We start from the raw sequence: 27,456 nt of genomic DNA, 5'->3' as shown, positions 1-27,456 counted from the left end.
TATGATTATTTATATTTTGCTTTGCTAGTTTTAAATTAAGTTATTCACTAAATATAATCATAATTAATGCTTTTAATGTACCACGGCAAGATTTTTAAAAATATAAAAGTTTCATTAAATAAATTTATGATCAAAATAAATTGCCAATTTTTTCATACATATCTTACAGGCCAAAGAGTCTAATACATCCTTTAATTATTTCTGGCTTGTATACTTCAGGTTTTGTAAGATGCTAACTGGACCATAGATGTCCTAATTATATTTGTTTTCCTTTAAAGCTGTTGAGACTCCTATGGGATTGCAATATGGTAGAAAATGTTAACAAATAAATAATTACCTCAATAAACTCTAAGATCTGTTCAGCTGAGTGATGTCCTCCATATTCATGTGTGTGGGACTGATTGAATACCACAGTGGTAGGATAAGCTCTAATGTTGTGCTATAAGAGAACGTGAGGTAAAAAGTCTTGAGAAATGGCCGGAGCTAGGCCTCCTTTCATTCAGTACTCTGGCAGGCATTTTCTTCTGAAAACTAAACTAAAGCACCCATATCCTATATCACTGCAATCATTTATTAAAAAAAAAGAAGTGAACAAAACACAGGTGTCAGATGGGATTGATATTAGTCAGGTTAAAAAAAGCTTTATATTGCAATTGTCTATATTTAAGTCCCAGAAAACATGGATAAGACTACCTTGCTTCCCTGAAAGTAAGACCTCCTCGGATAATAAGCCCAATTGGGCTTTTGAGCACATGTGCTAAAATAACCCCCCCTGAAAATAAGCCCCCCTCCCAAATATTGCAACACAGCAGCAGCCATGAGGTGAACATGCTCGCTGCCTCCTGCACCTCAAAAATAATAAGACCTCCCCGAAAATAAGTCGTGCTTATTTGGGTGGGTCAAAAGAAAATAAGACCCTGTCTTATTTTGGGGGAAACATGGTACAGGTTCAAAGTTACACATTGTAATTCGAAGAACATGATTTTAAATTCTGAGAAGTTCTTTCAACTTTTTTTTTAAGGAGGAGAATTTAACTTAAGGAAATAAACATATTGCCTGATTATTAAGGCTCAAATTCCAGCTTTTAACAGTAAATAGCCAATAGATTTGTCCAGGGATATCTGTTATCTGGATATTCATCTCTATTATAAAGTTATAATTCTTTAAAATCAGGTAAACTATTCTGCCTGCATTCTACGCAATTTATTCTTAATTTTCAAGGTTTAAGGTTCATAAAGTTTAAAAGTTGTAAGATCCTCAAAGAATGAGTGTGTCTGGGCATGTGCATCCAACCAGATATATGTGTAGAAGACAGTCTTTCATATAAATAGAAACTTAAAAAAAGATGTAATGTCCCGATTCCCCCGTCGTAATATGTTAATATGTGTAAGTGTATGCCAGTGTAAGTGTATGCAAGTAACGTCACTTGCAACTTACCAAATTGCAAATTCCTTCATGAACCGTACAATCCAATGTCCCAAACTTTAGTTGTCCATACAAATGCTTTGATGCTTTCCTCAGTTCTGGCAATAAAGCCCGGCAAGGAGGACACCACTAATATCAAAGAGAGAATGAAGAGAGAAAAAAAAATATCCCCAGTCACTAGAGCACCACAATTTTTGGTTCTTTTTTGACCAATTGTTGTTGGTAATTACTTATGCATACATAATCTTTCCTTAGAGTTTAACTGGGAGGAATGCACATATCTCTCTGTGATTGTGTTTGGACCATGTGATGGACTGATGGGTGCAAGGGCTGTGTTTGGGCTTTTGATGTACTGAGGGAAAACCTGGAACTCTTCAGATTCAGGTTTTCCCAGATGTGCCAGTATAACTACTCTAATAAAAGGGAACTTTGAGAAGATGCCTGTCTTGGAGTTTTTAATTGGAGTTGGGTTCTTCTGGAACTCTGGCATCAAGTCAGTTGTGACCCCTCGCGAATACCTAGATCAGGGGTGTCCAAACTTTTTGCAAGGAGGGCCAGATTTGGTGAGGTGAAAATGTGTGGGGCCGATCATTCAGCCTGACATTCTTTGAACCCTTAACATTAAATGCGAATTAACTACTGTATTTTTCGGAGTATAAGACGCACCAAGATTTTGAAGAGGCAAATTAAAAAAAAAAGTTTTTGCACTCTCCCACGAAAATGGCTCATTTTTCACGAAAATGGGCCTTTTTAAAAAAGAGCATGAATAGCCTTTAAGAGTCTTCTAGAGTGCTCCTGAGGGCTTGGGGGGGGGGGGCAAAGTTGAGCAAAAAAAGGCCTGTTTTTTGCTCATTTATGCTCTCCACAGCCCCCAGGAGCACTCTGAAAACCTCCTAAAGGCTATGCACAGCCATTTTGGTGAAGGGGGCAGAGTTTTGGGAGGCAAAAAATGCTGTATTCAGTGTATAAGATGCACCCAGATTTTTAGCCTCTTTTTTGAGGGGAAAAAGATGCATCTTTATACTTCGAAAAATACAGTATTTTATGAAAGACTAAACAAATAACTCCAGTGGGGAGAAGAGGCTGTGGGCCGCTTGAAATTTGAAAAAGGGCCACATTTGGCCCCCGGGCCGCACTTTGGACATGCCTGGCCTAGATATATATTCTTGCAGTTTTTATGAGAAGATTTTCAGAAGTAGCCTGCCACTGCCTTTTCCTTACGGCTGAGAGAGAATGCCTTGCCCAAGATCGCCCAGCTGGCTTTATATTAAAAGTGGAACTAGAACTCACAGTGTCCTTGATTCGACCTTGGTTACTCAACTACCACACAAAACTGGCTCTTGATGAAATACTTACAGGTGCAAAAAAATCAACAAGCCATGGTTCTTTCTCCTTGCCAGGAAAATTTTGAGGTCCAAGTGTAACGACGTGGGAATTCACGCTCTCCTTGGCAAAGGCCACTAAATCGTACAGAACGTTTTTCCCTTTAAAAGGAAACAAAAATAGAGATGTGGTGTTGACAGCCACCTACTGTTTGTTCAGCAAAAGACAGGGAAAAGAGGCAGATGAAGATGAGAAAGACAGCTTGAAGTAAAAGAAAAAGGACATGGGTTCTGAGGAAAGTTAATCAAGTTTGCAAGATTTTCCAAAAATGAAGTTTAATTTTTTTTTTAAAAAGTCATAATAAATATAGCACTCCTAATGGAAGAAAGTACATGAATGCTACAAGTCAAACTGTCTAACAGAAGTATGTTTTAGAGTGCAACTCTCATCATCAATAAAAAACAGTGTCTCCAACAGAGAGCTAGCTAAGGAAAGCTACAATAGATGAATGATTCAGTACTGTGAGAAAGCTTCTTTCAATCACCCTGAGCTTAATTCCAACAACCTTATGGAATAATCATCCCTGAATTCTACAGCATCCTAATTTTTTTTTTACTTAAAATGTCAAAAATAAAATGAATTCTCTTTCTGGTGAACTGAGAGCAAAATTTGGGCTCCAGAAAACTCCACTACAGGGACAAACTAGGCACTGTGTTAAATCGATCAGAGCCAAATCAATTTATGATGAATCTAAGGAACACCTATTAGATGGTATCCCACCTTCCACCAAATGAAAAACAGTCCCAGAAAGCTATAATCTTGAGCAGGGGCCATTTTCTCATTCAAAAGGCCACACATACCTCAAATTACTGTTTTCCTGAAAATAAGACAGGCTGATCATATTCTTTTGACCCCCCACAATAAGGGCTTGGCTTTATTTTCGTGAAGGTCTTATTATTTTTGAGGTGCAGGAGGCAGTGATTTCATGGCTGCTGTGTTGCAGTATTTTCGGGGAGGGCTTATTTTGGGGGGAGGGTTTATTTTAGCACATGCACTCAAAAGCCCGAATTGGCCTATTATACGGGAAAGTCTTATTTTCAGGGAAACGGGGTATTTTCCAAGCTATATTAAAGCAAGCATTTTAGAGGATGACAGCAAAGGAGGAAAGAGCCAATTCAGAATGGAAAAATCACCAATACAGAAACAGCTGAAAACTCTCCTAGTCATTTCTTTGCTTAGCAATAGCAATATAGAAGAATGTTTTAAATATGACCTTTGGTTCATGCAGATTTTTACTTTTCCACGGTGGTTAGAGTGGGCAAACCTTTTGTTTTGGAAGCCATTTTTCTTTTCTATATATCACATTTTAATATCAGAACAGATAGACCAAAATTGTTGGCCCCTTTTCCAAGTGTTAATATGTGTATGTGTGGGGCTCTGTCATTCACTAGTAAAGAATAAATCTGAGGTTTGGGGCTGAGGGGTGCAACCTTTGTGACTCCAAAATTCTGAAAATGAAAAAAAAAATGTCCTCAACAACTTCTTGAAGGATTTCACAAGTTGTTGCAAAAGGAGAGCTGGGGGGGGGGGGCAAGCAGACAGCCCAATCCTTCATTAAAGAAAGGGTATCAAGTATCACAACATAATAAATTAGAAATAAGCTATCTACTCATTTTGTACTTCGATTCCAATTTATTACAATGTCAATGGCAAGGAACTGTGAAGCTGCAGTTAAATATATCTATAAAAAAAACTAAACTGACTATCCCAGTTGTAAGTGTTGCAAATCTTCTACATAAAAATTATTTACCATGGTGGATTTCATAGTTATCCATTCCCCGTCCTTTAAAGACCACTACACATGGTCCATAAACATACAGACTGTTACAAATATTAGCAGCAGTAAGGCAGTCAAATTTCCCAACCTGTGAAAGAAACAGCTATAAGTTATACGTTTAAGGCAAACTTTCCACAAAATAAACATTCTACTTTCACTCCCGTTTTTAAACCTTGTTTCCTTTTCCTCTTTGTCAGTTTTTTCCTCAAGATCTTTTTTGAGTAAGAAATAATCTATCTATCTAGCTTTCTTTTTTTCCTTTCTTTTTGCTATGAGGGCACAGGTCAGTTTTGACATATTTTAGCCAACGGGCCTTAAATGCAACCAAAGCCTAGTTTTATCCTAAGCATGCTCACACTGGTCTAATGTGCAAGTTAGAATCTCAAATCTTGCAACCTCATTATACTTACTATTATAGGAGAAAAGAAACACCCACAGCCTTCCAATATTATTGGTGTGTGCTTCCAAATCTATCCCAACTTGAAAGGAGAAAGACTATTATTTTAGTCGCTGACTCAGCACATGCTCTAAATCAGAGCTGTCAAACTCGCAGCCCGTGGGCTGAATGTGTCACGTGCTGGCCACGCCCACCATTTAGCAAAGGGGGAAAATATGTGATATACTGTATCACCTAACGACAACATGACACAGCAAGTTTGACACCCCTTGATTAAATCTTCAATGAAGGAGCAACTAGCTGCGGATGTCAGTATGGGAAAAAATGTTTAACTCAAGTCTTCCCAACTGAAGGATAGATCTTTAAGAAAAGGCCATGGGTGACCAGATGAAGGTGGGAAGCAAAGGATTAAAAGAAATAGCAGGAAGCTTCAAAATGATCAGAATTAGAAAAAAGAAAAAAGGCACTACATAAAACAATATTGTCTCTTTAAATAAAAGATTATTGAGCTTCACACACTTACTTGAATATTTTCAGCTTTAAGGAGAACACTTAGCTTCTTAAGGTCATGGGTATCTGACTTGCTGCTGTTGCCAAACTGAAAGAATATTAACCATCGATGGTGGGCCACATGATCCTTGCAAAAGGGAAGGAAAAACAACCCAGACTTTTTGAAGGAAAAATATATTAAACAGAGAATAGAAAAAGAGATCAAATAGATTAGCTGATTTTTCCCAAGTGTATAAGACGTCAGGTTATCTGTAGTTCCCCATATTATTTATTGTATGCTTGCTTTCTCCCATTGAACAACTATAAATATGTATTTCTTCTTAACTCATGACACAATTCTATGGAAGTTTCTTTGAAATGTACAGGTGAAACTCGAAAAATTAGAATATTGTGCAAAAGTTCATTTATTTCAGTAATGCAACTTAAAAGGTGAAACTAATATATGAGATAGACTCATTACATGCAAAGCAAGATAGTTCAAGCCGTGATTTGTCATAATTGTGATGATTATGGCGTACAGCTCATGAAAACCCCAAATCCACCATCTCAGAAAATTAGAATATTAGATGCAATCAATAAAACAAGGATTGTACATAGAACAATATCGGACCTCTGAAAAGTATAAGCATGCATATGTACTCAATACTTGGTTTGGGCCCCTTTTGCAGCAATTACTGCCTCAATGAGGCTTGGCATGGAAGTTATCAACCTGTGGCAGTGCTGAGGTGTTATGGAAGACCAGGACGCTTCAATAGCGGCCTTCAGCTCTTCTGCATTGTTCGGCCTCATGTCTCTCATCTTTCTCTTGGTAATTTTCCATAGATTCTCTATGGGGTTCAGGTCAGGCGGGTTTGCTGGCCAATCAAGCACAGTAATCCCACGGTCATTGAACCAGGTTTTGGTGCTTTTGGCAGTGCGGGCAGGTGCCAAGTCCTGCTGGAAAATGAAGTCAGCATCCCCATAAAGCTCGTCTGCAGAAGGAAGCATGAAGTGCTCCAAAATCTCCTGGTAGACGGCTGCATTGACCCTGGACTTAATGAATCACAGTGGACCAACACCAGCAGATGACATGGCTCCCCAAATCAACACAGACTGTGGAAACTTCACACTGGACTCCAAGCATCTTGCAGTGTGTGCCTCTCCATTCTTCCTTCATACTCTGGGTCCTTGGTTTCCAAATGAGATGCAAAAGTTGTTCTCATCAGAAAAGAGGACTTTGGAGCACTGAGCAACAGACCAGGTCTGTTTTTCTTTAGCCCAGGTAAGACGCTTCTGACGTTGTTTGTTGTTCAAGAGCGGCTTGACAAGAGGAATACGACATTTGAAGCCCGTGTCCAGGATCCGTCTGTGTGTGGTGGCTCTTAATGCACTGACTCCAGTCTCAGTCCACTCCTTGTGAAAGTCCCCAACACTTTTGAATGGCTTTTTCCTGACAATCCTCTCCAGGCTGCGGTCATCCCCGCTGCTTGTGCACCTTTTTCTTCCACACTTTTCCCTTCCACATAACTTTCTATTAATGTGTTTTGATACAGCACTTTGGGAACATCCAACTTTTGAAGCTCGGAAAAGCCTCAGAGAAAAAAAGTCATCATTTTGGACTCTTTAAAAAAGACGCGAACTCTACAGCAGCCGTTTGGAGTGCCCAGCAACGCAGGATCACCCCAGGTGGACCGGGTCAGAAGCGCCTGGTCTGAAACTGGAGAGGAGCCACAAGGGCCCGATGACATCATAAGTGTAGACTCAGTCTGATTGGTTAATGGACGGAGCATACCCAGTCTGGCTGCCGTCTCTACGATAACAGGAAAATATTGCACCTTTTCACAATGTTCTAATTTTCTAAGATTGTGGATTTGGGGTTTTCATGAGCTGTAAGCCATAATCATCACAATTATGACAAATCACGGCTTGAACTATCTTGCTTTGCATGTAATGAACTATTGCACGATATTCTAATTTTTGGAGTTTCAGCTTTCTGTGGAGCCAAACATATGCATGGGCGAATGTTCTTATTTATGAATATGTTGTATCAAACATATGGCTCAGCAAATTAAATAAATATAGCAATATTTTCACACTATTTGATCTTTAATTCAAAATGGCAGAGTTTGAGCTTCCCAACCAAAACAGATTTTATTTTCTGCCCTGCTTCTTACATTCTGGTTAAGCCAGTGTAAAACCAGGGCCACCACTAAACCTCAGGAGAAGGCCTGTACATTTTGTAGATGGGATGGGCCATACTGATGGCAGCAATAGAGTTGGCAACTCTGGTAAAGCCTGGAGACACATGACAGTCTCAGCAGTCTGTTTCAGGAGAGCGGGGCAGAGACTGCCTGGTAACATTTGGCAGCAATAACTTTACAGATATGTTTAAAAATGCCAGTGGGCCACACAACGCCTCATGTTGTACATGTTGTGTATTGAAACGTTCTTCACTTTCACTAGCTTGTTAACGGCAGCGTTCCTAGCTTTCTCTAGCTTGCTACCTGTTTGCGAACCCTCTGCCATAGACTTGCCTTGGCCTCTTCTGATTGGCCAAGACGCACCAGCCAGCCGGCGGGAGAATCCAGCCTCCCGATTGGACAGCCACTGTTTGGCTCGAGTATAAAAGACCTGTCAGCTGTCATTTGCCCTGCTGTTTGCCTTTCTGAGTTTGCCGTGATTTTGAGCTGTTGTCTTTGTGTAATAAAGGTTGTGTTAGCTTCAACCTGCCTTGCCTCAGTTCCTATCTGCCTTGTGCTCCCTACAGAACAGTACAGGCCTACTCTACAGTTTAAAAGAAAACATGGCCCGGATTTAAGAAAAGAGGATTGGTATGACCTATTAGGAAAAATGAGAGGCTTTAGGGAACAAAAATAATAAATGTGTTGCGATGAAGAGAGAAATTGAGAGTTAAAATCTTTACCTCTAAAGTAGATGCCAGGATTTTATCAAAGTCTGGAAGGTGCTTCATGACTTCCAAATATATTTCTCTTGCGTCTAAGGAGTTCACAAGCTGAAAAGGGTGGAAATCATCATATAAATGTTATTCAGCTGTACAGTAGAGATTTTATTTACCATAATTTAATTGTTCGGAATAATGTTTCAGTAATTTTTAATGCATTTCAGGAGCCATTTCTGCACTCTCTTGAATAGTCAAGATGAAGAAAAAAAATGTAATAGTAAGAATAAAAAAAATCCTATCAAAATGTGAGAATACACAAAAGGAATTCCAGAGGGAGAAAAATGATTAATTTTCAGAAGTGGTTTGCCACTGTCTCCTTCCTAGGGCTGAGAGTAACTGACTGGTCCAAGATCACCCAATTGGTTTTATGCCTAATCAGGACTAAAACTCAAGGTCTCCTGCTTTCTAACCTGATGCTAGAAACCACTGCATCAAATTTACTCAATATCTACCAATATTAATTATCCTAGATATTAATATTTTGTCCAACATTAGAAATAGAATACAATGCAATACAATAACTAGAATAAAGTGGTATTGTTAAGCATTGGGCAATTCAGTATCTTCAGGACAATTAACTGCCAGAATGCTTACATGATATAAGGCAGCAGAATTAGTACAGGTATATGCTCTCTAAAGATATAATAGCAATAAGCAGAGTTTTTATAAAACTTCCTGCATATATATGTGTGTGTGTGTGTGTGTGTGTGTGTGTATGTGTATGTATATGATGTATATGTATATGTATATGTATATGTATATGTACGTACGTACATACATACATTTATTGTCCCATAGGGCTCTGCAGCATTCTGTGGGTGGTTTACAGAGTCAACATATTGCCTCCAACAATCTGGGTCCTCATTTTACCGACCTCAGAAACATGAAAGGCTGAGTCAACCTTGAATTGGCCAAGATCGAACTCCTGGCAGTGGGCACAGTTAGCCTACAATACTGCATTCTAACTACTGCACCACCAGGGCTCCAACTGATACCCTGCAGGTATCATGGATAAGAAATCTGAGCAGTCCAGGGAGCAAGATCATGGACAATGCTGATAGGGATGATGGTAGTTCAGAACAACATATTTCAAGGGTGCCGGATTGGATAAGGCTGACATAAAGTAAAGGTGTTCTCCAACACATAAAACTTTACTCTTTCCCTGGAATGCCAACAATAGCCAAACACTTAAAATTAACAAGTACCACCTGAGCATAAGCACAACCTAGGAAGAAAAAAATACTGATATTTATTCCTTTATCACCTCCACCACCACCAACTACTCAAGAGTACACAAAGGCAAACCAATGGTAAAACTCATACCAAAACACCTCCTTTCTCTTTATTAGTTAAGGTGGCTCCCGGTGGAAAATACGCTGTTGTGCTAGATGAGATATCCAAACTATCACAAAGCTCACCCTGGGTGGCACAGTCCATCCAGCCTACTTTAACCAGGCCTTCCTGCATTGAAAAACATGAGAAAAATGAAAAACACAAATCTAGCAGAGATACATCACACATCTATTTGAATGGCAGGCATACTTTGCCATTCAGTTTATGCTTCGTTTACAAAACAATTCCATCCCAGGGAGGAGTTAGAGATAATGGCCAAAGCAAAGTTAAATCAAGATGAGATAAGAGGACTCTAGTAGGTATTTTGCTCTCTCCCACTGAAGTCAGTGGGATGAAGTGCTTTCCTTTGGGCCAAATTTTACCAATGTATTTAATATTCTTTAAAAACAAAATAAAAGACATTTCTTAAAAACCAATAAATTTTTGTTTAAAAAAAAAAAGACCAATGCTTACCAACATGCCAGCCAGTTTACGGCGTGTTCGAGAAGTCAAACAATCTAGACAAATTACATTAAGGGAGTAAAAATCTTTTTAAAAAAGACATATTAATCTACACCAACATTTCTCAACCTTGGCCATTTTAAAATGTGTGGACTTCAACGCCCAGAATTTATTTTATTTTACTTTTTAATTTTATTTAGTTTGTCAAACGTGTACAAGGTAACAGGTACATGGAAATGGACATGAACAAAGGGAATGAATACAAATAGATGGGGACAGTAGGACAGGGATGTTTGGCACGCTGGTGCACTTATGCAAACCCCCTTTATGGACCTCTTAGGAATGGGGTGAGGCCCACGGTAGACAGTTTACAGTTGAAGCTGTGAGGGTTTGAGGATGAAACAACTGAGTCAGGGAGAGCATTCCAGGCATTGACCATTCTGTTGTTGGAGTTGTATTTTCTGCAATTGAGCTTGGAGAGGTTTACCTTGAGTTTCTATCTATTGTGTGCCTGAGTTTTTCCCAGTTAGTGCTGGCTGGGGAATTCTGGGAATTGAAATGCACATATTTGATTTACATATTTGCATGTATGTTCAAATACCATTACACAGCTAAATAATCTTCGGGGGAAACTGTTAAGGTAAATTCTCAGCACAAAGAGATTATACAATACTAGGCATTGAATCCTATGAAAAATAGTCAGGGAAGATTTCTTCATGTGTCTCAACTGAAATACAGAACATACTAAATCAAGACAGTAAAGTCTCTAAACCATTTTCTATCTATCTACTGTACTCCTATTTTTCTTATTTAATATTTCACCCACACACATCGACACCCCACCCACCCACCCAAAGCTTTGCAGGGAAGCATGAGAGCCTGAAATTTCATGTTTGATTCCCTGTTTTGGTTTGCTTCGGCCCAATCAGGGAAGGAGGAAGAGCTGATAGCAATAGCAATAGCACTTTGACTTATATACTGCTTCATGGTGCTTTTACAGCCCTCTCTAAGTGGTTTATAGAGTCAGCAGATTGCCCCCAACAATCTGGGTCCTCCATCCCTCTGAAAAAATAGATTTACAATCATAGAGAAGGCCTAAAATTAACAAGAAAGGGCAAGGAAAATAGTAATGCAGGGATGAGATTTTAAAGATAGCTGTTAAAAAGGCAAAACCTATTCTTGCAGGGTTATATTATCTAATTACAGAATGCTGCCTCCTGAAGTTCAAAATATATTAATAAAAACAAATTAAAACATTCCTATCCTAGAAGCAATTCTAAATATATTCCTGCTTAGTTTCAACTTTAAGGTTTTTTTTTTTTTTTGGCTGTTAGGAGAATTAAAATCTCTCATTCATTCTTTGATAAGCAAATATATATTCACCTCCTTGTTCAGTGCAAAAGGTAATTAACCAGCCAATACCAGAAGCAAATGCAGTTTCAACAGTGTTAACAAAATTTCCTAGGGGAAAAAAAAGAGCAAAATGGATTTAGGAATTTGCACCTATTGTTTTACTTATTCATAAGGCTTATGTAGTATGATTTAGTTGTAACACAACTTTAAGATCATATTTTTTGTAAACATGTTTTATAATTTATGAAAGAAACGTTATTTGTCTAAAACATCATCACCTATATTTGATCCAATAGTGAACTATTTATTTGTTTAACATCTACTCACTGTCCCAGAGACTGCTTTGAGTGATCTAATATAATAAACACTAAAAGAAAAACATGTGCAATTTGAAAATAAAGACTTATTTGAAAATAAATGTTTACCTGCCCATAGTTCTGTCACCGTGCTTTTGACATACTGCATGGCAAAATTTGTTAAACTCTCCTGTGATCTGTCACCATAAAATTTCACTGGATTCTAAAAAAGATTTGGAAAAGCATCCAATTTTAAAACAGTGACTGTTATAAAACAGTGACATATGTGAACCATTATTATTCTTGGGAACTTATTTATATCCTCGATCTTTGCTACAGAAATTTCTTTTTGGACTTTGGAAAGGGAATCTGAAATAGAAACTGAATACATAACATTATTACCTTATCGATGCTACAGTTCTCCTAGTTGAAACAGTAAAAGGACCTACAAAATATGAACAGCTGCGCCTAAGCAGAACAAAGCAACAACCTGTGCTATATTCTGTCCATTTAGCCTTCACAGATTTGATGCATTCTTTGCAATTGGAAAAATTCAGGGTTTAAACTGCTTAGGGTTTTGGATTATGTAGGGCCTTTTCTTCCATTTTCTGGAAGCAAGGAGAATCCTTCTTATCTCTGCTCAAGAGAAAGGTTAGGGACAAACGCTGTAAAAAAAAAAATTGGGGAGCAGGATACCTTGTACCTCTTTTCAGTATCAAAGTATGAACAGGCCTACTGTTTCAAGTTTCCTCTCAGCATCAAATGCCTTCTATCATACTTCCTTCAAAAGAAGGCAATTCTAAATGTACGACCACTGAAGACTGGACAGAAAAAAAAAATCTGCATATGCTGAGAAAATCTAAGGCACCCTTCTCAGTTCAGAATTAAATTACCGGGGGAAAACAATCTTCCTTTCAATATTGAGATACCCTCTTGCAATAGTATTCAAATGTTTGGGCTTAAGGTTACATATCACCATGCAACTAAGACAAGCTTTGGCCCTAAGTCTCTAATATAAGACTTTTTTCTCTGCCAGAGATCCCCAAGTGCAGTGGAGTTACTTCAAATACTCCTCTATGTAATGTAATGGGATGCTAGGTTCTGTGCTACTTACCATTCCACTTTTGAAGACATAGAGGCTGGGGTAGCTATTGATTCCCTTACTCCGGCAAAGCATTCTGTTATCACCACAGTTGACGGCGCCAATGCGTATTAATCCATCCATTTCTTTAGCAAATTCTCTCCACTTCAAATGGAAAAAAGAAGATTATTTTTTCAGCCTTTTATCCCGTTTAGGAATGCTTAAAAATGATATGATTTCAATATCTGTTCCCTTAATTGTAACTTGAATGTAGCTTTGCTAGTATTGTTTACAAAAATCCACTTTTTCTTCTTAGGTTAGCTGAATAATTACAACATCAAAGCCCCCCCCCCCCACCTTACTCTTGTTCAACATCGCTACATGCTCTCAGATCGTCAAAGTGGCAGAATAATTTTTAATATGACTCCTAGCAGAACTGTTTCAGAAAAAAAAATGGTGGCAGACTGCAAGAGACTGCCTATATTCTTGCCAAAACATGCAATAGGCAGAGGTGGTATTCAGCAGGTTCTGACCAGTTCTGGAGAACCGGTAGTGGAAATTTTGAGTAGTTTGGAGAACCAGTAAATACCACCTCTGACTGGCCCCGCCCCCATCTCTTCTCTGCCTCCTGAGTCCCAACTGATTGGGAGGGAATAGGGATTTTGCAGTAACCTTCCCCTATAGTGGGGAGGCAATGGATATTTTACAGTATCCTTCTCCTGCCACACCCACAAGCCACGCCCACCGAACTGGTAGTAAAAAAAATTGAATCCCACCACTGGCAATAGGGATTCACATGGGCCAAAATGGAGATCATTGTACTGCAGAAATATAGTCCAGGTCCATGCCAGAAGGATGCAGCTTCCTCTTATTCTCATGCCACAAGGAAAGTCTTCACTTACCCCTCTGTCAGCCCTCTAGGATTCTATCCTCTCTCTCTCACACAGACATATACACATAGACAAAGAAACAGGGACATAAATTTAATGACAACACACCTACAGTGGCAACCTACCGTGGGTGCTAAATCATGGCAATGTGAACATCGAGGAGAATAGAAATTTACAAACCACAATTCTCCAGAACCAACAGCAGCATCTATCAACAAAGAAAGAATGATAATGAAAACATTCTTTTTACCACTGGACCATTTCCAGGCAAGCATAATGGGAAGGAAGTGGGAGCACGTAGATTATCCTAGTCTTCTTCTAAACCAATGTCCTTCAGCTAAGTAGGACTTTTCATGTCTTCCAGTCAACATGCTGCTGTTCTAGAGATGATGGGGATTGAAGGATAATATATGTGGAAGGAATTGATGGCCTGGTCACCATGGCTGACTGGGTGGGCGTGGCTGGGCCCAGGGCAGAAGGGGCCGGTCCCTTGCTGTTTCCAGGATGGCCCATGGGCCAACTTTGTGGCCTATCGTGGGCAGGATTTGGTCCGTGGTCCGTGTTTTTGGCACCCCTGGCTTACAGTATATAAATTAATTTAAATGGTCTACAAATGAGACTGAAACCTGCAAGCTCTAGCTGAACAACAACTCCCATCATCCAGTTTACTTGCCTTGCTGGTTGGGAATGAACTAGATTCCCTCCCCTACTATAAAATACACGATACATGGCTAATTAGATTTAAAGATGATCAGACCAGCAGAACCTAACACTTCCACTGAAAGTTAGCCTATTTTAGAAACACTAATAAGAAATAATAAAGAGAGTGGAGACTTTGGTTTTTATCTTCCTTGGGAGGTCCCCAAAGCTGGGTACTTTTGAAAACTAAATGCTGGATTTGGCAGAGCCTGCTACAATTCAATTAACTATTCTGGTACCATTAAGTAAACTGCCCGAAGAACAGGTCTCAAATTAATGCTACAAAAATGGTTGAGAACATTCCACCAACTCCATGGAAATTCTTTTCCCTAGTTTGCCCTTTGAATAAAAGTTGATGGGAACCTTGCTCTTTAAAAGTGGAACTGTGCAGATCCTGGACCAAAGGAAGGAATATATAGATAATGCCTGCCATCTCAATTATAGTTGCCCAGCAACAGAGAATATTTTGGCATCCCACTGCTTACAAATCATCATGCCAATTTATTAACCTCATGAATAATATGCTCACTTAAAAGTCAACTTAAGATGCATACCATATTCATTTGTCAGGGCAAAAACAGAAACAAAGGGAAAGAATTAATATTAATATGTCTACTGTAGGATGAAAACAGCATTGTAGGCATAAAAGCATGAAGTATGCTTAGTGGTTAAAGTACTGGCCTAAAATCAAGGAGACCAATGTTTAAGTCCAGGCTCAGTGACAATAGCTCGATTATTATCACACTTTCCCTGTCTACTCAACCTGATAGGGTTGCTGATGTAGAAGAAAGAGGAGAGCTATGTGCCCTTTGACCTCCAAAATAAAAGGCAGGATGTAATATACCCACTCCTCGTTTAGTAACCACCTTGATTAGCGACTATTCACAAATACAACATTAAAAAAAACATTACAACTAATGGGTGCACATATGACCAAATTTCTACGCCCGACAATAACTGATGCCAGAGTGAGAATAATGCCAATATTGCCTCATCAGATAATTTTATCTGAATGAAATGACAGCAAGCAGTGATCTTCACAGTGTGTGTGTGTCTCTCTCAGTCACCTAATGGCCATTTCACTCAGTGTTTGTTTCACTTACATTTTAATAATTGCAATCACTAAATGAGAGAATGCAAATAAAAAAAATTGAAGACCACCTCACATGGGTTTTGAATAACAGTCTGCTATCTGTACAGTGACAACAAAAAAGTCATAAAAACAACACGATAAAGAAATTGGAAATAGGCAATAGCACTTAGACTTATATACTGCTTCATTAGTGCTTTTACAGCCCTCTCTAAGTGGTTTTTACAGAGTCAGCCTATTGCCCCCAACAATCTGGGTCTTCATTTTACACACCTCAGAAGGATGGTAGGCTGAGTCAACCTTGAGCCTGGTGGGATTTGAATTGCCAAATTGCAGGCAGCCTGCAGTCAGCAGAAGTAGCCCGCAGTACTGCACTCTAACTATTGTGTCACCAAGGCTCTTGGGGGAAAGCAGAAATGTTAGGAAATTACATGATCACATATGACTTACCAAATTCTCCTCTATCTAATGTTATGATTTCAGGATCATCATCATAGATACCTGGTAAAAAAAGCACTCAGTTAGCCTTTTTAGAAGTCCATTTAATCCAGCTATACAACATTTAAATACTAACAACCAATTACTACTTCTCTGCTCATGTATACTTAAGAGACCATTAACCCATGAATAGCAAGGGGCTTTAGGTTCTAGTATTTTCTTTCTTAGAATATTTTATAACAACAAAATCTTATCATAGAAACCTATCAATAATGACTATAATACATCTCTTTAAAGTATGGAAGCTACATTTCATCCATACATAGTGTACATTTTAATTTTTTTGGCTCAAGTGAAATTGAGTTTCATAGCTCATTCTGTCACACATGACAATATTGTCAAGCTTCTAACAGCACAGAACAATGAAAAAAAAGATTCATCTCAATAATTTGGTTTATTGACAAGAATACAAAATACAAAAACTTGAAAAGAAACCACCACTCTAGCACTTATTTATGTGTATATCAAGACAATGTCTGAGACACACTTAAAGCATTTTTTCCCTTGTGAGACCAAAGGGCTAACCATCTCTTTCCCCAGATAAGACTCACAATGAAATATCTATCTGCTTATTATTATTGTTTTGAAACGCTCCCATCCCCCCCCCCCCCAACAGAGATCCACCTTAAAGGGCAAGGAATGTTGTTTGCTGAGAAAGGCTGGTTTAAGAGCATGCCTCTGTCCCATTTTGTTATAGGATGCAGATAATTGAGAGTTGTGTGTATCAGGAGAGACATAAAGTTACATGCAGTAGGAACAGGGTATTTCGAAAATGCGTATGGTAAAACAAGAAAATATAGCATGAACATTCATCGATGATTTGGATGAGGGAATAAATGGGGAACTCATCAATTTTGCAGATGACACCAAGCTGACAGGAATAGCCAACACTCCAGAAGATAGGCTTAAGATACAGAAGGATCTTGACAAACTTGAACATTGGGCACTATCTAATAAAATGAAATTCAATGGTGAAAAGAGTAAGGTTCTACATTTAGGCAACAAAAACGAAATGCACAGGTACTATAGGTGGTACCTTGCTCAGTAGTAGTAACTGTGAAAGGGATCTTGGAGTCCTAGTGGACAACCATTTAAATATGAGCCAGCAGTGTGCAGCAGCTGCCAAAAAAGCCAACACAGTTCTAGGCTGCATCAACAGAGGGATAGAATCAAGATCACGTGAAGTGTTAATACCACTTTATAATGCCTTGGTAAGGCCACACTTGGAATACGGCATTCAGTTTTGGTCGCCACAATGTAGAAAAGATGTGGAGACTCTAGAAAGAGTGCAGAGAAGAGCAACAAAGATGATTAGAGGACTGGAGACTAAAACATATGAAGAACGGTTGCAGGAACTGGGTATGTCTAGTTTAATGAAAAGAAGGACTAGGAGAAACATGATAGCAGTGTTCCAATATCTCAGGGGTTGCCACAAAGAAGAGGGAGTCAAACTATTCTCCAAGGCACCTGAGGGTAGAACAAGAAGCAATGAGTGGAAACTAACCAAGGAGAGAAGCAACTTAGAACTGAGGAGAAATTTCCTGACAGTTAGAACAATTAATCAGTGGAACAGCTTGCCTCCAGAAGTTGTGAATGCTCCAACACTGGAAGTCTTTAAGAAGATGTTGGATAGCCATTTGTCTGAAACGGTATAGGGTTTCCTGCCTAGGCAGGGGGTTGGACTAGAAGACCTCCAAGGTCCCTTCCAACTCTACTATTGTATTATTGTATAACAATAAGTCTCAAATGATTCTGGGTGTTGAATAAACGCAGGCAGAGCACAAAATCAAGGGAACCATGCTGAGTTGATTTAACTCTAAAAAAGAGAATGAATGAGAACTGAATTGTGAAACATATATGAAGAAAGAGCTTAACTATCAAAATTGTGGTTAAATATAGAGTTCCTCAGAGAGAAGGTTAGAAGTGGAAGAAAACAACAGACAATACTCAAAGCAATGTAAGGATGCAATAGAATAATTCGCAAGGACAGAAAGTAAGGAGAGATAAAATGGTTGGTATTAGTATAAACCAGTGGTGTTAAACTCACATCGTAACAAGACTTATCGGGACTTTTCCCCCCTTCATTAAACTGGATGTGGCCAACACATAAAGCATCCGGCCCATGGGCCAGGAATTTGACAGGCCTGGTATAAACCAAATTTAGTTTGACTTCCTTTTCTCTTATACAGTCCCCCCACCCCTCCTTTAATTTCTTTTGCTTGCTATTTCACATTCTCTGTCTGGGCTCTGCATCACCTGAAACAGAAGGAGTGCATTTGATATGCAATGGATGTATGGCTGGCTGGTGGACTGCCAGTTGGCCATCCATACTAAGAAGCAATTTTAAGTGGAGGCTCTCACTCAATCTGAAGGCAGTCTGAGAACCTACTATGAAACAACTCATTAACAACTCTGATGGCAAAACAAATTTAATACAGTGGATGTCCTATTCCCACAGGAATTAAAAAATCCAAATATGCATAATATGCTATTACACAACACCCACACTCCTAATTAAGACTTAAATTCTCCTACACCTTTTAGTGTGCAAATTAAGGCCGATATTTTCTTTTGAAGGTGTTTCATTTTTTACAAATGAACCACAGAAAATAGGTTACAATTCAGTTTCACCTACAAGAAAACATCTTACCAAAATCATAGCGGTAAAAGTTCCAGCTTTCATAGCGACCTCCTTCGTGGTGATCTTCCAGACCTTTCTCACCATATTTATCATACTTTTTTCTCAGATCTTCATCTTTTAATACTTCATAGGCTCGGTTTATTTTCAAGAAATTTTCATGGGCCTCTGGGTTGTTCTGGAGAAAAGAGGACTGGTGTTAAAACTAAAATATTGAGAAAAATACTGAAATCTGCCCAGGACATTTCAATTTTCAAAAATGTTCTGACAGTGGCATTGTATTAATGTTTAACTGTCTTATGCATACGGTATGTCAAGAAAGCTCATTACATTTTTGCTAACTTTGTTAAAGTGGTGTGTGTGTGTGTGTGTGTGTGTGAGAGAGAGAGAGAGAGAGAGAGAGAGAGAGAGAGAGAGAGAGAGAGAGAGAGTGAGAGAGAGAGAGAGAGAGAGTTTTAAGTGAACTGTAGCATGAGAATTAATAAGCAGTTGGTGATATGACTTTTACGTTCCTACATGTTGGTGCAATTTTGCTTCATTCTGAACCTTTTTATTTATTTCTCTCTATATAGCTCATAAATCATACAGGCAACCTCTCACAGAGCCTGAAAGAGTGCTAAGGAGAGCTAGGCAGAAATCTTACTTTCTCCTCCTCCTTCTCATTGGCCAACATTTTCAGGATCTGAGCTTGAAGTAGAACAAACGCAGCTATTATACCCACAGCATTAAGACAGATTCTATTGTTGGGTGCGCAATTCAAGTAAGAAATGTCACACTGCACGGCAAACCTGTGCAAGGTTTGACCCATTTCAAAAGGAACACCAGCTGCTTATTTTATAGAAATGCATGCCCAGTGTTCTCAGAGTGATTATTATTATTATTGATGGCTGACTGGGGCTCTGATTACCAAAATAATGGATTTATCATGCATCTTTGTAGTTTGCTGCATTACATTTCACGGATCTATTATTATTTACCCTGAAGCTATAGATTAGTGTTTCTAAACCTTGGCAACTTTATGATGCAGGCTGTGGAATTCTGGGAGTTGAAGTCCACTTATCTTAAACTTGCCAAGTTGAGAAACACTGGTATAGATTATATAATCAAACAGATTTGGCTACAACCTCTGGAACTCTAGTCCACAATTAAGGTTGAATATGAAGAGAAATGGTTTCTTAGAAGCCGAAAAAAAAAAAAAAAAAAGAGAAGCGCTAACTGTGGAAGTTGTAAGAGCTTCGTGGGTATTTCCCCTTTCGATTATATAGGAAGTGCAAGACTGTACAATTGTAGTATTACATATTGTACTTTCTGAAACAATTATACCAATTAATCACAAAATACCACATTTCCCTGAAAATAAGACCTGGTCTTATGTATTTTTTTGCCAATGAAAAAGGCACCAGGTCTTATTTTTGGCGGTGTGTGTCTTTCACTGACATACCTGGTGGCGGCACCAGTCCCACCCAGGAGCCCGTTGCCAGCCCCCTTATTTTGTGGCTGCTTTTCACTGCTTGCGCGCATCACCCCCAGCCTCTGTTTTGCTGGAAAGGCCTTTGCAGCCAAGAAACGAGATCCATATTGACACATGCGGTGCCCCCGGCCTCCGCTTTTCCATCAGAGGCTCTTCCGGAAAGCCCTGTGCAGTCGATAACAGAGCTCTGGATCTACAGCTTGTATTTGGCACACGTGTAAAAATCAAGCTAGGACTTACTTTTGGGGTAGGTCGTATTTTCAGAGAAACACGGCATGTATTACCACAAGATATTTAAACATTCGCATGTACATTTCTTAGTTGACAGGAAAACATTTCCTGTCGTGCCAACCTACCTGGTTCTTATCAGGGTGCAGCTTTAGAGCCAACTTTTTGAAAGCCTGCCTTATTTCCCTACTTGTTGCTTCTTTAGATATTCCAAGTAAACCATAAAAGTCTTGAGTTGGATCAACTAAGGCTACAAGCCATATTAAAATGAGATACAAGGAGACAATTTTTATAAAGTCTCTGACATGGTGTCTTTTGGGAAATGAGGTCTCCATTATGAATATCTTGGTGAAGTGTACTCAACAACAGACTTAACAGCTCTCACGCTGATGTAACCTGGACTGCATCTATTTCTGAAGGAGCTTCCTGTAGGATTTTTGCTGTCATAATCCAGGGATAGAAATGTATGCTTCTTAAGTAGACTGGGCCTAAGGAAACAATAAACAGATTTTAGGACCTTTATATTCTACAGCAAATTCATCACACGAGTTCCCTCACTGATTCCCCCCGTTTTCTCTAAAGCATTCAACACAACTCTGTTTCTATCTTGTTCTGCAACTGTGCTTGTAAAAAGACATAACTGGAACTTCCTCATATTTAATTCATTTTCTCTGTGGGTATAAACTGTTCATATCCTCCTTGGTCCAAAACATCCTGCACTGATAATAGTGACAATAGTACAAAATAGTACTGTAGTACTAGAATGAGCATTTTTTTTGGAGCAGAAGAAGCTATCACTGCAATGTCCAGTCTAATGAAGAGAAGGACTAGGGGTGACATGATAGCAGTCTTCCAATATTTTAGGAGCTGTTACAGAGAAGAGGGGGAGAGTCAAACCTATTCGCCAAAGCACCTGAGGATAGGACAAGAAGTAAGTGATGGAAACTAATCCAAGGAGAGATCCAACCTAGAACTAAGGAGAAAATTCCTGACAATGAGAACAATTAACCTGTAGTCTCCAGAAGTTGTGGGTCCTCCATCATTGGAGATTTTTACAAAGAGACAATACAATACAATACAATACAATACAATACAATACAATAGTAGAGTTGGAAGAGACCTTGGAGGTCTTCTAGTCCAACCTCCTGCCTAGGCAGGAAACCTTATACCGTTTCAGACAAATAGCTATCCAACATCTTCTTAAAGACTTCCAGTGTTGGGGCATTCACAACTTCTGGAGGCAAGCTGTTCCACTGATTAATTGTTCTAACTGTCAGGAAATTTCCCCTCAGTTCTAAGTTGCTTCTCTCCTTGATTAGTTTCCACCCATTGCTTCTTGTTCTACCCTACACTAGGCAGGTACTTGTCTGAAATGGTATACGGTCTTGTGCTTGAGTAGGGAGCTGGACTAAGACCTCCGAGTTCCCTTCCAACTCTGTTATTCTGTATTCTCGTTGAATGTAAAATAGGCCATATATTAGGAGTACTCAGTCAAAAGAGAAAATAAGAGGAAGAATGATAACCTTAGTGACAAAGCATATACTGGGCGCTGGAAGAAAGTTCCAGGTTCTCTCCTTACATAATCAGTTGAATGTAATTAAGGAACCATGAAGCATGTGACAGGAAAATCCATTGCAAAAGAGTCTGCGCTTGCCTAGAAAGACAATTAATTGGTTTTGGAATAAGGTGGCCTCCATGTAATAAATTATTGAGAACCAGTTTGATTCAGTTTGGTTAAGACACCAGGTTAGAAGCTAGGAAACTATAGGCTCTAGCCTGGCCTTGGGGACAAAAGCCGGCTGGGAGACTTTGGGCCAGTCACTCTTTCTCAGTTCATGATTGGGCAACAAGCCACCTAATCAAATCCTATTGCAACCAACATTATCAGCACTCTGATGATCTGAAAAAAATCAGACCCTGCACTTGCAAAAAAAAAAAAAAAAAAATGCTAGGAAGAAAAAATTGTAAGAAATCACCCCTGAAAGGCAGAGATGGGCGTTTAAGTACTTTAACTTGAAGGAAGTGTTACCAACTAATAGAAAATGTAGAAACGCAGAAACGAATCTTCTCTCGTGGGCCAGTTTCAAGCCTTGCAGAGTTTGCTGTAAATTAGGGAGGAATAATCTGTAAATCAAGTTCAAAACTTGAAGGATTCCGGGATTATCAAGAACCTAGAAAAACTGCCTTGTATTATTCATTCGACTGATTTTTATATTGTTTCCCCTTTAGTCATATCTTAAATCAGGTATTTCTGTGGTTTTTTAAAATGCAATAATAAAATAATGAAAACTATGAAGAACAGGAGAAAATAAAACCACTTGTGCCATAACGTTAATTTAGTGAAGGCTTGAATGAAGAGATAAGTTTTCAACAAGATGCCAGGGTTCCAAGTAACACCCCCAAGGAAAGAAGACTCCGAGGCTTGAGTTTCCTCAAAGTCCCATTTTATTAGACATGTCATATTGGCACATCTGGGAAAACCCGAATCTGAAAGTTTTCAGGGTTTCCCCACCCAAATGAAAGTTCAAGTCTCTGCCCGGCACCCACATGTCCATCACATGGTCCAATCAGGCACCGTCCAAAACTGGAGATGTCTCCCAGTCACACCACTCCAGGTGCAGGGCAGGATGACCTTGACTCTCTGAGAAAGGAATGTTATTTTGACTGTATCTCCCATACTCTATATAATCCCCTCTCCCAGTTTCCCACAGCATTAAATGTGGCCGGCCTGAAGGCCCAATGCAAAAGATGGCTTCCATGCCTGATAGAAGGATCTAATGAACAAAATATAGATACCTGTACGTTTCAGGGGGAAGATCATTTTAGAAAGCTGGGTCCACCATAGGCTCAACTATGAGTAACCAGGAAATGGCATTCTGCCAAATCCAGCAGCTTCAAGAGGACTTGTTTGATAGGATCTACATCCTGGTCCCAGTTTGTTTACACCCTTGTTTGCCAGAATCAAAATTTTAATCCTAGCTTGATAAACTAACTGGTAGTCAATACAGTTGCTTCAACAGAGGTAATGGTTCCCCTCGCACATATGTGCTAGTCATTCACAACTCTAGGAGGCAGTGGTCATTTCCGGTTCAAAGCTGAAGATCCAGCGCTGTCCAAAGACGTCTCCGTGGTCATGTGGCCGGCATGACTAAATGCCAAAGGCGCACGGAATGCTGTTACCTTCCCATCAAAGGTGGTCCCTATTTTTCTACTTGCATTTTTATATGTTTTCGAACTGCTAGGTTGGCAGAAGCTGGGACAAGTAATGGGAGCTCACTCCATTATGCGGCGCTAGGGGTTCGAACCACCAAACTGCTGACCTTTCTGATCGACAAGCTCAATGTCTTAGCCACTGAGCCACTGCGTCCTTGCTTCAACAGAGGATATGGCCAAATGATCCATTTGGTGTTCCGATATTACATTCCGCATCTATTTCCAGATCCAGGCAGAAGCAAAAGCACACATTATACTGCATGACAACAATCTAACTGTGAAGCATTCAATACATGGATTAATGGAGTTAGATGGTTGAGGCAATTAGCTCTTCTAGCCCAGTAATACAGTAATTTATCAGTAGTTCTACACGACACTTTCTCAGCCTCTGAGCATGTGCTCTTTCGCCCACAAAGCTACACCCCTGCCAACAATGAATGCCTGCACAGTCAGGAAAAGGCTTACCTATTTATTCCTGTGCTTCAAAGGCAGAATCACTCCAGCAAAGCAGCTTTACAAGATTCAGATGAAGTCTGGCTACAGGAAATGAATTCACCCTGAGGAGAAATCAATAGCAGAATGAGTGAAAGTCTACTTTCTACCTACTAAAATCTTCAAAAACAACTTTTTGGAAAAAAATAAGGGAATTATAAGTAATACTTTAAGTACTGTATTAATATTCCTCCATCCTATATTGTGGCTTGAAAGCCAAGTAACTGCCACCCTGGTCCTTTAAAAACATTGACTACCATTAACTGTTGTACCTTATAATTCTTGACGAATGTATCTTGTCTTTTTATGTATTATGAGAGCATATGCACCAAAGACAAATTCCTTGTGTGTCCAATTACACTTGGCCAATAAATAATTCTATTCTATTCTATTCTATTCTATTAACAGAGCTGCAATTTTCCTGAGACTTAATAGTTCTGGGTCCTGTCAGTCCTCTCTGGAGCACTAATAATCCACCTTGCCTTTGTGAGGGACTAATGAAATAATACAAACATTGCTTTGGGCATGCAATTTGATACCATCCAGGTACATTTTTAGACAATTCTTATCAGTCCAAGCCAGCAAAGACAAAGGCAAAGGATTATGGGAGCCATCAATCAAAGCAATTACTGTATTTTTCGGTGTATAAGATGCACTCTCCCCTCCCCCCGCCCCAAACTGGGTGGAAATATCTGTGCCTCTTATAGAGCATATAGTACCTCTCTATACAGATAGTCTTCAACTTACAACAGTTCATTTAGTGACAGTTCAAAGTTACAAAGCACTGAAAAAAGCGTTTTTCGCAGTTACAACTTTTGCATGGGGCACTTGATCAAAATTCTAGACGCTTGGCAACATGCATATTTATGATCGTTGGATTGTCCTGGTGTCACGTTTGTGACCTTCTGACAAGCAAAGTCAATGGGAAAGTCAGATTCACTTAATGACTGTATTAAATTTAACATCTGCAGTGATTCACTTAGCAACAGATTCCTCCCACTTATGACTACATGACTGTAACTTTGTTGCTTGTATCCTTACGATTGATATTGATATTGTTTCCTGATTGCTTATTTGTACCCTATGAATATCATTAAGTGCTGTACCTTATGATTCTTGACTAATGTATTTTATTCTCCTTATGTACACTGAGAGCATATGCACCAAAGACAAATTCCTTGTGTGTCCAATCACACTTGGCCAATAAAGAATTCTATTCTATTCTATTCTGTTCTATTCTTATTCCTATTCTATTCACAGTGGCAAAAAAGTCATACAATGGGGCACATCTCACTTAACAAATGTTTCACTTAGCAACCTAAGTCCATAAGTCCGTCTTACTAATTTAACTGCAGTGATTCACTTAACCACTGTGGCAAGAAAATGGGACAAAACTCACTTAACAACTGTCTCGCTTAGCAACTGACATTTGGGCTCAACTGGGGGTCGTAAGAGGAGGACTTGCTGTAGCTCCAACTTTAATTTGGCTCTCTCTCTCTCCTTCTCTTTCCATAATCCTTAAGGAGGAGAAAGTTGCACTTGCTGACACCCCACTGGGGTTAGGGTGGGGCGGAGGACCGAGGGAAACCGGCCAAAATCACATTATAATTGCAAAACTCTTGGCTTATTCCTACAAAAAGAAAAGAAAAAAAGAGGGAACCGCCAATAGCGGATAGGAAGCAGCGTCTCCAGAAACAATTCAACGGCTCCCCCGGCCTAAAAGGCTTGGAAAACCTTGGAGGAAACACACCAGAAAACGCCTCCGTGGAGAAGTCGCGGCGGGCATTTAAAACGGGCAAGGATGCCCGGACTGCGGAGGATGCGGTGGAGGGAAAAGAAGGCCCAAGCTCAGAAGAAGAAGAAGAGGGGCCGGCGGGAGGAAAAGGAAAGCGGAGTGGAAGAAGCTGAGAACAAACAGAGCGACGGGAAAGGAAAACCCCCCTAGTAGCCGGACTGAGATCGGGGCAGCCGGAAAGCCAGGCTGCTTGGCGGCTCCAGCTTACTTTATCTCTCCCAGGCCGCGGGCGGTGGAGGGGAGGAGGAGGCAGCTGCAGCAGCAGCCGGAGAGCCCTTACCTGATGCTGGAGGGATCCCTGCCTGCTGGTGCCGGCGCGGGGGAGGAGCCGGAGCTGCAGTCGGGGAGCGGCGGCGAAGACGGAGGAAAAACGAGGCGACGGATCCGGTTCCCGGCCGGAGGAGGAGGACGCGGGCGGGGTTGGGAAGGGCAAAGCGGGCTGACGTGGCTGCAGCTCCGACCGCCGAGTCTTCCAAGGGGGAATCTTGGGGTGGAGGCCCCTTGGAGGGGGGGGGGCTTCCTGGCCCAAAACCCCTTGCAAACTTTACAAAGTAGCTCTGGAGGAGGAAGGGCCCCTCCGCATGGCTGCTCCGAAGCCAACCCCCACCGCCATTGAGCGAGATCTCGGCCTCCCTAGTAGCCGCCTCTTCCGTTGTGTTGCTTCTTCCGAAGCAAATGTCTCCTTGCGGCGTTTACTCCGAAGTAAACCTCCTCTGACAAACCCGATGCGATTGACCGGGAGGGATCTGGAGTAGGGGCACGGGGAGAGGGCTTCTTTGTCCTTTTAACAAGTAGTTTTAACACATTTAACAGATTAAGAGAGTTGGAAGGGACCTTGTAGGCCATCTAGCCCAACCCCACCTCAAGCAGGAGACCCTATACCATTTCTGACAAATGGCAGTCCAATCTCTTCTTGAAAGTCTCAAGTGATGAAGCCCCCACAACTTCTGAAGGCAACTTCTGTTCCATTGGTTGATGGTTCTCACTGTCAGAAAGTTCCTCCTTATTTCTCCGTTGAATCTCTCCTTGGTCAGTTTCCATCAATTATTCCTTGTTTGGCCTTTAGGTGCTTTGGAAAATAGCTTGACGCCCTCCTCTCTGTGGCAGCCCCTCAAATATTGGAATACTGTTATCATGTCTCTCCTGGTCCTTCTCTTCACTAGACTAGCCATGCCCAGTTCCTGTAACCTTTCGTGGTATGTTTTAGCTTCCAGGCCCCTAATCATCCTGATTGCTCTTTTCTGCACTTTCTCTAGAGTCCCAACATCTTTTTTATAGTGTGGTGACCAAAACTGGATGCAATATTCTAGGTGTGGTCTTACTAGGGCTTTGTAGAGTGGTATTAGTACCTCACGTGATCTTGATTGTATCCCTCTGTTAATGCTCAAACCAGAAACAGGATCAGAGTAGAGCTGGAAGGGACCTTGGAGGTCTTCTAGTCCAGCCCCCCTGCTCAAGCAGGAGATCCTCTCTATGCCATTTCAG

At 40.1% G+C, this 27,456-nt stretch overlaps 1 protein-coding gene across 3 annotated transcripts in view; it reads right to left on the bottom strand.

The window, feature by feature from the left end:
• The window catches only part of DNAJC10 (DnaJ heat shock protein family (Hsp40) member C10), a 40,504-nt gene extending 13,893 nt beyond the window's left edge, over nt 1-26,611 (bottom strand). The window contains exons 1-18 of one of the 3 annotated variants that reach the window (XM_081940906.1): nt 26,252-26,611; nt 24,150-24,241; nt 23,792-23,900; nt 20,600-20,959; nt 18,785-18,950; nt 16,087-16,137; nt 13,973-14,055; nt 12,991-13,122; nt 12,006-12,099; nt 11,611-11,688; nt 10,240-10,283; nt 9,757-9,894; nt 8,395-8,484; nt 5,506-5,619; nt 4,559-4,673; nt 2,782-2,909; nt 1,438-1,554; nt 338-439 (exon numbers count right to left, since the gene is read on the bottom strand). In XM_081940906.1, the coding sequence (XP_081797032.1) occupies nt 338-439; nt 1,438-1,554; nt 2,782-2,909; nt 4,559-4,673; nt 5,506-5,619; nt 8,395-8,484; nt 9,757-9,894; nt 10,240-10,283; nt 11,611-11,688; nt 12,006-12,099; nt 12,991-13,122; nt 13,973-14,055; nt 16,087-16,137; nt 18,785-18,950; nt 20,600-20,806 (1,659 nt within the window). In that variant the 5' untranslated portion in view covers nt 20,807-20,959; nt 23,792-23,900; nt 24,150-24,241; nt 26,252-26,611. Of the gene's footprint in view, nt 1-337; nt 440-1,437; nt 1,555-2,781; nt 2,910-4,558; nt 4,674-5,505; nt 5,620-8,394; nt 8,485-9,756; nt 9,895-10,239; nt 10,284-11,610; nt 11,689-12,005; nt 12,100-12,990; nt 13,123-13,972; nt 14,056-16,086; nt 16,138-18,784; nt 18,951-20,599; nt 20,960-21,994; nt 22,120-23,791; nt 23,901-24,149; nt 24,242-26,251 lie in introns of those variants that run through there. The other 2 variants (XM_081940905.1, XM_081940907.1) reach the window with 2 other exon arrangements.
• Between the last annotated feature and the right edge of the window lie 845 nt (nt 26,612-27,456).

This window comes from Natrix helvetica (assembly GCF_964273705.1).
Source record: "Natrix helvetica genome assembly, chromosome: 1".
NCBI lineage: Eukaryota > Metazoa > Chordata > Lepidosauria > Squamata > Natricidae > Natrix > Natrix helvetica.
This window is presented reverse-complemented; position numbering and strand designations above follow the sequence as displayed.